Source organism: Macaca mulatta, chromosome 2, assembly GCF_049350105.2.
Source record: "Macaca mulatta isolate MMU2019108-1 chromosome 2, T2T-MMU8v2.0, whole genome shotgun sequence".
Taxonomy (NCBI): domain Eukaryota; kingdom Metazoa; phylum Chordata; class Mammalia; order Primates; family Cercopithecidae; genus Macaca; species Macaca mulatta.
In genome coordinates this window covers 17,697,599-17,711,082 of record NC_133407.1, presented here as the reverse complement: position 1 = coordinate 17,711,082, position 13,484 = coordinate 17,697,599, and the positions used below count along the sequence as shown (strand labels likewise).

General features: G+C 37.8%; 1 protein-coding gene across 1 annotated transcript in view; it reads right to left on the bottom strand.

Moving 5' to 3' along the window:
• The window catches only part of GADL1 (glutamate decarboxylase like 1), a 166,015-nt gene that overhangs the window by 103,907 nt on the left and 48,624 nt on the right, over positions 1-13,484 (bottom strand). The window contains exons 7-11 of the mRNA XM_015132407.3: positions 11,526-11,605; positions 11,349-11,403; positions 6,195-6,311; positions 1,403-1,467; positions 1,041-1,122 (exon numbers count right to left, since the gene is read on the bottom strand). Of these exons, the coding sequence (XP_014987893.1) occupies positions 1,041-1,122; positions 1,403-1,467; positions 6,195-6,311; positions 11,349-11,403; positions 11,526-11,605 (399 nt within the window). The remainder of the gene's footprint in view (positions 1-1,040; positions 1,123-1,402; positions 1,468-6,194; positions 6,312-11,348; positions 11,404-11,525; positions 11,606-13,484) is intronic.

Here is a 13,484-nt window from a genome sequence, read left to right as displayed (position 1 = left end):
CATTCAACTATATCCAACCTAATACAACATTAAGGAACTGATTCATATTTCTGGTGGTGTCTATTTCTCTAGAAGCAAAACCTGTTCCTAGTTTCTGATGGACATTCTGTTTGATCATGTCAAAATGCACAGGGCAGTAGCATATAAATATCACAATTTCTTTACAAAGTTGTAAATAGCTACACATGCAAGACTAGGTTTCAAGTTTTAAAAATAGTTTTCATTTGAAATAAAATTCCTTAAAAACAGAAAATGACTTTAACATTGGCAAAGGGAGTTCCCTAAGAAAAAAATGTAAACAGATGGCTGAGAAAGATCACCCACATGCTGAACACAGATCTTGAGGAGGCATTTCTAAGAATGAAGTAGCACTTCCCAGCCTGGGCCACTTCCCACAAGGATCCTTATTTAACCCATGGAAAACACAGAGTTTATACCTCCGGCCAACAGGAGCCTCAACTTTTTTCCCACTTGCCTCACAGTTATCCAGACAAGTTTCCAACTCTCCCTAGCATTCCAAAAGAAGCTAAGTACCAACCACTTGGGATGAACAATCCCCTAATAAATCAGTGTTCAATGATCAGCCCTGAACAAATGTCTTCCCATATAAACGGGCTGTTAAGCCCTAGCTAAGCGTATTAAGTATTCAATTTAATGTATGACACACATCTGTTCCACTTTCTCAGTGAGCAGAAGTTTCAAGATAACTTAAATCCCAGACTTAATCAAGGAGAAAAAAATCTTGGCAATGTTTAAAACTGAGTTTTAAAATATAATCCAAATGCGGGTGAGAGAGACCATTTTGCTGTAACTAATGAGATTATATAATACCTAAATCAAATCCACAAAATTACCTGAGCAGAATCACTAAATATTTTATCTAGGCTTCTTTTGTCTTTCATTTAGAGACCATCAACATTTCCCAAAGACCTTCAATTTACACCTTGCCCAAGTCGCCAAGAGTGAGCAAAAATGAAGCCCTTGGCAAACACAGTGACTTAACCCCCTTGAAGCCCAAAGAACACAAAAGGAAAACTTACAGATTTGTCTTTCACAAGGAGAGCACAGCACTGGATCCCAGCCATCAGCATCTTGTGTGGGTTCCAGGCCACAGAGTCAGCCCTATTTTTTAAACAAAGGGACAGAGAAGGGAGAAGACTCAGTTTCCACAGGCAATGGAATACTATCATCAGTATCTACATTCAGTACTCATAAAGTTTACTGTTCTACAGAACTCCTTGTCTGAGTGGTTTAAGGAATTTGGGGTTTTTTTCTCTTTTTTTTTTTGGTTTATTTAAAGAAAACAATTACTTTGTTTTTTCCTATTTTCAAAATATCACTTAGTCCAAAGAGATCCCTTTGCCTGACAAAAGTTGGCTGTACACCAGGAAACTACATTTACCTGTGGATGCCATGCAGAAGCTTGCGGTGCTTCCTCGACATCAAAGCTGAGCCACCCCAAGAAGCCTGTTGAGATATTTACAGTACCAAAACAATGTTATTTCAATGTTATTTGCCAGTGGATTGTCATAGAAAACCCTCAGTGATGACCTCAATCCGCATTATTTGATATTTTGTTTTATGTCATGTTAACTGATTTGTACCCCAGGAAATTCTGATCACTGGTTCTACTCAGGCAACCAGAACCTCATCACAATAGATGGGCCCTCACTGACCCTTAGAATTATAAATTCACACATCATATATTGGTATATTAACCAACTGAGCTATGTGTGGATGAAGAGGTTCAAAGTCTATGCCCTCTTATAGCTTAGACTCTAACATAGACAACATCTTCACAATGCTAACATTTTGCCATTCAGTGTTTGATGAGACATGGGCTAAGGACTAGCATTCTACATAATGAACGAGGCATATTATTGACATGGTAGATAGAAGACCAACTAGAATGATCTAGGTGGAAATATCTGTTAATGAAAAATTAGATCATTTTAGCTAAATGGCTTTCAGAAATATCTGCAAATGAAACAAGGACAAATGAGAGAGAGAGCAAGCTTGGGACATAAGGAAGTTATCCACAGGAGAAATAAATTTTGTGAGCAAAGGAGAGGGGAGCTCAGATAAAATCCCATAGTCAACAGGTCTGGAACAAAGGGAGAAAAATTGATGTAAGAAATACAAAAGTTAGTATGCTTCTTGAAAATGGAGCAGACATAAATTTTAATTTGTAGGGACATTAAAGGATAACTATTGAGAATTTGAGGGGACTAGCTTGGGCTGTATTGAATGCTTTCCATGTTTATTTAAACCTTACAGCATTCCATTAAGAATGGAGTTATGATCACTTCCACTTCTTCTAAAGTTCAGAGGTGTTCAGGTAAATTGTCCAAGGTCTTGCCAATGACAAAAATCAGATCTGAGATTCAAAGCCTATTCTCTTGTCATGTTAACATCATTACTTAAGGAAGGTGACAATTTGGCCAAAGTGGGGAGTATAGCATGTGCAATGAGGGTGACAGAGATGCTTCAGGCAATAGGTAAGTTCAGGAGTTGCTTAGGATGTAGCAACCTCTGTTTTTGGCTATGGAATTTAAAGGCATAGATAGACCTTAATATATAGAAGGAAGTGGCAAGGTTGTACGCATCACAGATATGGAAGATAAAGAAAATGAAGTATCTCCATGATCCTCAGAGTACTACAAAAGCTGGGCCCATTGGTAGCCAATGAGAAAGTACAGCACAAGCAACTTTGTGGCCTTAAATCCCACTTAAAAACAACTTTCATTGACAGCTGAGACTAGGGTAAAGTGAATGAGTCAGTAGGGTGCATAATTCAAGGAGGAACTCAGTCTCAGAGCTGGACTCTTGCAAGGCCCTAAGAGTGAATCCTCAAAATTTGAGCCCTGCGAATCCCACTGGCCTCATATTAGCACCAACCTTGATCCCATGGACTAGAGTCTCCAGCAACTCGATGGGGTCCCCAGAGGCCTGTGAGGTCTGATGTGTTTCAAGGATGTTGTGTGTTCAAATCCCAAAGCATTCCCAGGTAAAGGATTAGTAACTTAGTATTGTCAGTCAAGTTCCCTTCCTGTTGCATTTTCTCCCTTACTTGGATTCACAATGGACCATGTGAGACTAAGGCTGAGCCACAAAGGCAAATGTCCTCAGCATCTAGGAAAATTTTATCCCAGCCTACACCTTGAGGATCTCCAGATCTGGATTTTGAGAACTTGGTCCTTGCAAATATTAAGATGAGTTACATATCCCATTTTTCTTGACTTGCATTACATATCCTAAATCCTAAATTACCTACTTTTCTCACTTCTCTTATTGCCCAACCTCTCTGAGAACCTTTCAGTGACAACTACAGGAAGGATTAGTCTACTCAGTTACACCTGTTTACTCACTAACCCTTTCCACCTGCCTCATACCCTACACTTCTACCCCTTCATGCTCCCTGAGCTAGCGTCTGCCTCCATTCCTTCTCCAGAAAGGTCAATAATCATCTCCCAATTCTAGTGAACTGGATTTAAGTTTTGAAATCACAAGAACTCTTTCAAGGTATTAGTTCACCAGTTTGCAAAGTACTTTGGCAGGATTAGGAACAGCTCATCCATAAATTTATTCAAAAAAATAAATAAATAAAACACTCCTGATGTAAATGCCGTACTTTAATTTGCTTTACTCTAATTCCTAACTCCAGAACCTGTGAAATTATCAAACCAATCACCTAAATGATGGAGTTTGGCTTTCCATCTCAATAAAGACTGTCATTTATTAAGCTCTTACTATATGTGAGGCACCACAGTTTATCATTTTTTATATATTTGTCTTTAATTGGTTAATAAATTAATAGTAGAACCAATCCTGAAAGGGAAGTGAAGGAAGGAATGGAATTGAGATTTGGCAGCCTCTAAAGCCCAGGATTTTAAATATGTTTGCTGCCTTCTATGGGACGTGGAATGAAGAATGGGTGAGAGAATAGGAAGCTTTGCTGGGAATGAGGCTTCCAGCAGCTACAACCTCTGATTTAAAGAAGAGCTAGACCAGTCCGACATTTTGCTCTCAGACAGAAGCTTGCATAACAATTGCCCTCATGAAGGAAGAACTGTACTGGAGGTGAAAGAGTCTAATAAAACTAGTTTTTCTTATTCGGTGGCTTAAAAATGCATTATATTACCAAATTGAAGACACTATCAAATGTAAGCATCCCCATTTTTTGTGTACTACTAATAAAAATTGACATCAAAATACCAATTTCAGATGTTAAATTTTTTTCAAATAAGTGCATCTTAGAATTAATAAAATGTGATATGTATGCAGAGCAGTATTGTTTTACTGAAAACTCAGAACAAGTAAATGTCTTTTCATTTTTAAAAAGAGATAATGTCAGTTTTTAATATTTTAAAGAAGCTTTAAAATGCCATTTAGAAGATTTCCAACAGGTCCAAGCAATTATTGCAATTTGTTAATATTTTCTCTTTAAAACTAATAAAGTACCTATGGCATATGAAGTTTCTTCAACATAAGCTACATGTTCCTGTAATAACATTTTATGGATTTGACACCCACAATACTAAAGGATGGGTAAACACTGTCTTTAATAAGCCAGGTAGGCTTGTGTCAAATTTAATATAATACTATAGGCATTTGCCAGATGGGCATGCTATGCACAAATAGGATAATTTGGTGTGGTTTACATTCCCTTATAAAGAAGTTTTCTTCAAAGACTCAACCTTTAATTTTTAGAAAACCAAAAGAGCTTTTCATTCATACTTATAAATCACAATTTTCTCTAAGCCCCATAAATCTCTTAATGTCACTCCCAATTTAAAAGCTGCTGTGGTTACTGTTTTACATAAACTATTTACTTTTCTCCGTTTTATACAAACTACATAAACTATATAATCCATATGTGATGTTTCTTTTATGAGAGTATAATATTTAGGTATAACTGCTGATGTATTTGATTTTTTTCCCCTTATTTCCACAGTTAAAAAATGCTCACTTCATATTATCTTTTAGGATATAATGTATTGTTATGCTTCTAAGTCTATAAAAATCAATAAGATATAAGTTGAAATATGAACAGATACAAATGCTAAAATCCCATTAAGAAGTCACAAATAATCTACCTGAAGTATTGCCATTGGCATACTAATAGAAGCAATAACTCTAGTGAACTTTATACTACTGTTGCTCTTACCAAATGTTAGTATACAGTTAAGGTAAACTTTGAATCATATCACAGACGCTGTACTACATGATACGATTGGATTGAAATAAACACTTCAAAAGCATAAAATCATCTAAACTACAAAATTATGTGTGGATATATCCCCCAAATGCTGTTTTCTTTTGTTCAGCAAGTCAAAGAACATTGCTTCTGATAAAGAGGATCTGAAACTATCACTTACCAGAGGAAAGGTCCCAAAATACCACATGCAATTGTCTCTTTGGTTAGAATCAAACTAATGAACTCCTGGTTTCGCAATTTCATTTTAAAAAAGAAAATTAAAAAGCTCAACAAGTGTTCATAGTTGATTGAATTCAGCATTCTAACCCTGGAGAAGTAGAATTTTTAAAGTTGCCTTTGATTTAAAGAAATACGTATTTTGAATAACCACAGGACTTACAAAAAAATTTTTAAAAGCCAGTGCTTTATTAGAAAACAGTGAAGAGTATATTATCCCAACCCCCCTCAAATAATTAGTTGATAGATCCAGAGAGAACTTGCTTTAGGTGTAGCATGCAATTATGTCATGTAGCTTTTTGCATTTTCCAGCTGTTTGGAATCATAATTTTAGAGCTAGAAGATCCTTTATAGCCCACATCCACAATGCCCCCCCCCTTTACAAATGAAGAAATTGAAATCCAACAGGCTAAGATCACAATGAAGAAGAGGCAGATGAGTCTCAAACCAATCTCTCAGCTCCCTAATCCCAGATGTGTCCCTTACACCAGGCTGCTTCAATGACAGTAGATTTGAGGACCAAAGATGGCTCATGGGAGTGAAAGAAGCAAAATGGAATCCAGAAAACTAAAAATTTACGAAGCCTTGGAATCTTCTCATTTATACTTCACAGAAAGCGGCATACTTGTTTTCCCCAATGTGAAAAACAAATAAAAGCAGTGGGGACTCCACATCTAGTTTCTGAGAATAAGAAAAATGTCATACCAAGGCTACAAAAAGACCAAAGGTTAAACACGTATGTACACATAGATGAACTTACATCTACATGAAGCCAGAGGCCATGCCGCTCACAGATGTCTGCTATTTCATCCAGAGGGTCAAAGGCTCCCAACACAGTTGTACCAGAAGTGGCACAGACAAGAAACGGTGCTGCCCCCTGTAAGAAGGATCCAAAACACAAAGAGAATTGTCACCGTCATCACTAAGCTTGTCCTGTAATAGCTGGAAAATATAAAGGGTTATGCATCCAGAGAGTTACATGGTTTTTTTTGGAGATAGTCACTAATTCAATGGGTGTTTTTAAATGTCAATATGTGGTCTCTTGGCATTATAAACAGATCAAGTGTACATCTTCAGTATTCTCAGTATTCTTCAGTATTCTCATGTTCTTTTTGTAATGTTTTGTTCTTTAAATTGTCCAGATAGAAATTTAATAACTTCAGCTGCAACAGCAAACTGACATTTTGTATGACTCCTAATTTCTTCCTGAAAAAATTGTGCCATCACTGTCACCTTCTCAAAAAAAATTGGAATATGAACAGAGCTCCAGGAGTAAACCATGCAGGCCTGTTTGCTTGTCTCCTTGTAAAGTAAGTGCAGTTATAAAACAAAGAATGTAGAATTATACTCAGGTACAAATTCAGCAACAGAGGAGATAAGGCAACCTCACTGAGACACCTTCTCCAAAACAGGTGCTGCAACAGAGAAATCCATTGGCATGTGCTGGAAAAGAAAATCTGTATCACTTCTATCGTGGTTATTCCTCCTCACATAGCTGATGACTGCATCTCGTGGAGTGAACAGGCGCTGGTGGGAAATAGAGAAGGAAAGGGAGAATGTGGGTGCACACACACAGTGAATGGTTATCTCGGTCAAGCTAGTCACACGCTTTGTCCCCATTAAAGGACTCGATGCCAACCAGATCGAGGAAGAGTACATGAGGTTGTTTCCACATGGATTGCTCCAGGATGGTGGCAGAGGTGTGTTGCTCACTGTGTAGGTGCCCTGCAAGAACACTTGCAGACACGTGGGGGTGAGGGGAGCAACTAGAATATTAAGATTCAAGAGCACCTGAGAAATGGCGACAAGAATGTTTACTGCCTCTAAAAGTCGTTTACTGCCTCTAAAATTTTTTTTTTCTCCATTTAGCATGGAGCCACTTTTTCCCCTCAGTTTTATAAAGTGCATGCTCATTGCAATATATTTTTATGTCCTTTTATGCCAGGGATTATTGTGTTTGAACCAAACTCTTTCCAATTTAACTGACTTTTGACAGAAACATGTTATTTCTCAATGGAAAGTGGGGCCAGAGCAAGAATATATGGTTTGCATCTCTAAATTGAGACTCATACAGATCAAAGTGATGGTATATAATAAATCCATTTGCTATCTTGGGAGACAGCTGTGGCAAATAGAATCAATTCCATCTACCCAAAACTTGTAGAGCCAAGTCAGTAGGTGACAGAGCCCTGGAGAAACCAAAGGTTTTGAAAATTCTTCCCTGTATTCAAACTACTGACAACTATGGCTTTATCATACCACTGACCTAAAGGAAATAAGACCAGCTTTACATCAATCATTAAAATCATTAAAAGCAATAGAAAAAGTAATTTTCTAAAACCATTTAAGGTGTCTTTAATGGTTGGGCTTTTCCTCATAAGCTATATGACATCCTGACAGGCATGAGAAAATACCTTTGCAAGCTATTAGAGTCTATTAATGAGTTTTTCTCAGCTTTTTAAAAAGATCTCACTATAAATACAAGCCCAGAAATTAAACTTTTGCAATCTGGATTTAACCTTCTAGATTTTCTTCCCCATATCTCATGCTGTTAATGAGAAAATTCAGTAGAAACAGTATTGATTGCATGCTGCCAGTGAGCTGTATTGCCTAAGAAAATGTGTCATTTCTCACACTCATAACTCTAACAAAATGTCTCTAAATATTCAGTGTTCATCCTAGTTTGAGCTTGTCAGTAAGCCCTTTAGAACCTATGATGCTTTGTGGTTTTCACCATCTCTGTAATGACATCAAGACAAGGTCACCGTGCAACAGTTTTTCAATGGATTGTCATAGGCCAGGGAATTGAATCCCAGCAGAAAAAGTAGTTGATGTACTACTATTCCTTATATCTGAAACAACACAAGTTAAAAGCTTGAAACAAAACAACTAGGTCTGAAGCTACTGAGAAAAATGAACCAGTCATCATATATTATTATCTCAGAATGGATGCAAGGTTTGTCCTTGGTGAATCCAGGCTCAAGTATTAGCTGACTTGAAAGAAAACTGAGGAGACATACCAACTCTAACCCCATTGCCCTACTTTTAAATGTGCCTAAAGCAATTTTTACTTTTCAAAAACTTACTTTTTTGAGTTCTCAACTTTAGTATTATGTCCGTTTCATGTACTTTCACTGTCAAAACAAACAAAAATTTGAGCGACGAAAATGATAATGACTGTGGTGGAATAAAACCCTCTATGCTAGAAATATGAATTCTTAATGACACTAAAAAAAATAAGGATTATCTTTAGGGGATGCTAGGCAACAAACTCACTATTTTAAAAATTGATAAATAAGGGGAAAGAATAGGATGTCGATCCTGTCTTGCCGTGCAGTGTTTCCTTAGGGAAACAAAATGAGGAATATTTTTCTTTATAGCAGAATGCCTGACAATAAGGAAGGAGAGAAGGAATTAGGACATCGCTTAATGAAATAATGGGTCTAGACAATGATCATCAATGGCAGCAAAATCCATCAAGTGAGAAGCTGATGGAGGGTATATTGTGATGGATAGACTGACGATACCAGACGCCACCAATCAATGTTATTACAAAAAAGAGACGCAGGATGTCTCCTGATGGCAGGACCCATGAAGCCTCCCTGGTTTTAAAAAAAAAAAAAAGATACAGCTTAAATCTCATTGAGTCTCAAGATCTAACTGCCAAATTACAGAAAATAAAAAGAACAAACCGGATGGTGCAGAGGAGGTGAGCACTTAGGGTCTCAAATTCTTGATGTAATCCACAAAAATCTATAACGTGGAAAGCCCTACAGGACAAAGGACCTGATCTTTTCAACAAATCAATGGTAGTGGGGGACAGAGGAGGGAGGAGGAAGCCATAGATCAGAAAACATTTACATTTGACATATCAACAAAATGCAATTTGTGAACTTTATTCGAATCCTTAATTCAGACAAGCCAACTATTTTTTTTAAAGGGCAATGAGGGAAATTTTAATATACACCGAAGATTTGATATTAAAAATTATATTTTAAACAAAACTATGGTATGTTTTTAAAGCAAGTATATATCCTTTATAAATATACTCAACTATTTATAGATCAAATGATATTATGTCTAGGGTAACCAATCTAGTGGTGGTATGAAGGAATGTGGTACAGATGAAATAGAAAGGAGCCTAATGGCTGTTGATTACAGAATGGGTATATGAAGGCTTATGATATTAGTCTCTTGGTTTGTGTGTGTGTTGGTTTTTTAGGAAACATTTACAATTTTTTGTAATGAGAAGATTAAGAAGTGGGGAATAGGGAACGGAGAAAGGGAAGAAGGAAAGGAGAAATAGGGAGGGAAGAAAAACAATCATGACACAATTAATATTCCCCACCAAGATTAATAATATATGCAAATTATTTTTGATAGGAATTTGTGTAGAAAGAAACTAAAACTAGAAAATATCTGCAGTTCTCAGCAGAACGAACTTACAAGTTGTTACTCAGAATTATACCCGAGTCAAATCTGATTACGTAAACCATCAGATAACAATCAAGTTCACTTGTCATTGGAATGTTTAAAAAAGAAATGTAGATGAAGGACACATACCTGAAGTCATACATCTGCAATAATGGCAGAAATTTTAAATACAGAAGTTCAAGCCAAATATTGCGATCTAGCATTCCCCAGGGCTAGGTGATTTTTATGAAAACTTGAAAAAAAAAAAGTACAATAACAGAACTGTAATATTTGAACTTAAAAACATTTAAAAACCCATCCTTGTTAGAGGATGAACTCCTATGAGGATAGATACACATGTATCCCAGCTCAGGAGCCAGGCTTTTTATTTTTCAGTAGTCATGCCTGACTTTGTTGCTACCTATTGGAAAGTTACTGGAGAATAGACTCAAGCTCCATTAGCAGGCAGCGGTGGGATGGGAGAGAAGCAGCAGATCTAGCAGGCTTTTGGTCCAAAAAGCAAAATGGCTGACACCAAAATAATGATACTTTTCTTTTTTTTTTTTTTTGAGATGGAGTCTTACTCTGTCGCTCAGGCTGCAGTGCACTGGTGTGATCTCAGCTCACTGCAACCTCCGCCTCCTGGGTTCAAGCGATTCTCCTGCCTTAGTCTCCCGAGTAGCTGGGATTACAGGCATGTGCCACCAGGCCTGGCGATTTTTTGTGTGTTGTTATAGAGACCGGGTTTCACTGTATTGGCCAAGATGGGTTGGATCTCCTGACCTCATAATCTGCCCGCCTCAGCCTCCCGAAGTGTTGAGATTACAGGTGTGAGCCACTGCACCTGGCCTAATGACATCCCTTTTTAAAATGCAGGTGTTAAGGCCAGCCTTGGCTGGAGCCATAGCAGGTGCACAGAGCCATGCCTTGCTTTCTCCAATATTTCAGTTTTAATATGTTCTAGCAGCTAAGGAAGAAAGGACATTCTGCCACTGAACTACTAGATACAGACCCAACAGGGGGGTGATAGTAATAGATGGGTTTTTGGGTTGGAAGCAACCTGGGAGAATAGGTTGGTCAAGAAATCAGGAATCACCCTGAATGCAGCCCAGAGAAAATCGGTTTGTCCTGCAGATTTCTCAGAGGGAGGAGTTATAAGGAGAGGAGATGCTGGGGCCCTGCTGGAGAGACTGGGTTCATCCTTAGAGCTTCTTCTAGCCAAGAATCCTGAATACGGGTGATTTCATTGTTTTAATAGGCTCCAGCTACCTGGGAACATGAATATCCGGGAAACTCCACAGAACATGGAGAGCCAAGCACTTGGAAATAGAACATCTGTAAATGAGTTTTCCTATTTTAATTCCAACATGCTCTCTTCTCTCTCCCACACACAGAAATGGTTTTGGCTGTTTGCATTCTCTCCTTGCTATTCTGTCTCTCTCATAAGCGCACGCGCGCGCACACACACGTTAACTCTCCCTCTTGCTTTCTCCCCTCTCACCTCTTTTCTGGCTTGCCAGACTTGCTTCTCCAGTTCCTCCGGTATCATTTTACCTCTAAGGGACAAAGATTTGAGACTTTCAGTTATGTTTTGTAGTTAACAGACAATGATACTGCTTTATAAACCGTATGAATTTTTCCCTCCACCCACCAGGCTTCCGGATCCTGTCCCCATTACCTTCCATCTGTTTCCACAAAGCAAACATTCTCAGTGCCAATCCCAAGAAAAGAGGCTGCCTTCTTCATGGAGTAATGACACTGAATTAAAAGGGACAGTGGGGAACGGAGAGACATGAATACATGGCACAAGAAAAGCATTGCTTATTATCAGAGGCAGATGAAAGTCAGTATGGCTGAGCATAGTCTTTGGGACATCATTGCATAAAAAAGTAATTTAATTGAGCTCCTTAGCATAGTGGTTGAGAACATCCACTTTGGGGTCAGAGAAACCAAGATTTAATGTCAAGTATTCCAGTTACAGCTGTGGAATCTTGAATAAATAATATACACTCTCCAAGCCTCAATTTCCTAATCTTTAAAGGGATCATGCCAATAATGCCTACTCCATCTGCTTGTGATAAGTGGGTTAATAATATATGTAAAGGGCTTAGCACAGAGCCTGGCACATGGAACAAACCAGGACACTGGAGGCTGTTGTTTTCCATCCCATTGAGAAAAGTAAAGTTTCTCCTGATGCTACCCCTAAGACTTAGTATTAATGGAAATTTAGAATCTAGTCCACTGCTGACTTTGAAACCCGCTAAGGAGAGGGCATGACTCTATCTCAAAGATTGCAATCACAGGCTAGAGAGGAATTTAATTATTTCTTAGAGCAAACAATGAGTTGTAGGTGCTGATCAGACACTTGACCAATCTGGTTTAATACTGAACACAAGACTGAAATTAAACACACAAGAATGTGGCTAAAATCATAAGAACGAGAGTACTAATAGACAAACCTACTCAGCTATGGCATGAGTGAGGCTAACAGGTGAATATGGAATTAAGTCTGGTCTATTTCATATTGATAAATAGTAGTGTGTGCTTTACATTATTGGGCCTTCTCTACTACATGAAGCCCATAAAATAATTAGCATGCAAACAATGAATATGTCGCTTTTCATACATTAGTGAGGACAGGTGGTCAATTAATTCTTTTTCATCCCAGAAAAATGAGGGTGCTAAAGGACATCATTGTACCAAAGAAAATCTTAGTAATTTGTAGGTATGAATACATTAAAAGAGTAGTCATGCCTTCACACTTCACTTGATATATTCCCTCAAATGTGGTAATTTTTTTTCCTTCTTTTGTCGAGAGTTTTATTGGGAGCTCTTTTTTTAACTCTGTAAAAATAAATGGAGAAGTAACATCAGGAACAATGAAACAGTTCTAAATAATTAATTTCCAAATATCAAATAGGACCTGTCCAAAATGCCTATAGGATGCTTTTATTTCAGGTTGTTACAAGACCATATGCATACTGAAGAGTAATGATGTACATGAAAGTGTAATTAATTCTCTACTTGCTCCACCAGCCTATGCTGGTTGGTGGTAACCTGCCTGCCATAGCTAAGGTGACATAGCTCGGGTGAGTTATTTCTCACCAGAGAGTTGGGCTCTGGCAACCAAACAGCTATTGATTTCATAATGATAAATGCTAGTCTATCCCACTGATATCTACCTATAAGGAAAATCACAATGCTCTCCCCCTGAGAAATAGCAAAATATCTCCAACCAATGAATCTGCTGAATAAAAAACTTGTAATCAGAATAAGAATAGTGGAGCTCTCTTTAAGTACCTCAGTGCAAAATACAACCCAATGTCAATCTGAGATAGATCAAAAAAAATCTGCAAAACTGAAGTTTAAATATCTGAAAGCTTCAGAGAAGGAAGAGTCCTGGAAGGGGAACAAAAGAAGGTGATGCTTCAGACATGCTGAGTAGTTTCAAGGAAAGGAAAAACCTAGAAGGCTGGAATTCAAAAGTAACAACTGCATTTAGAAACAAACAGTGGCTGTTTCTATCACTGGCAAAAGATAAGTCGGTTGTTCTAAGACCCAACCTCCCCATAGGTTTCATAAATCTACAGAAGACGAAAAAACTCTCAGTGGGTGTTCCTTTCTATAAAGATAAAAT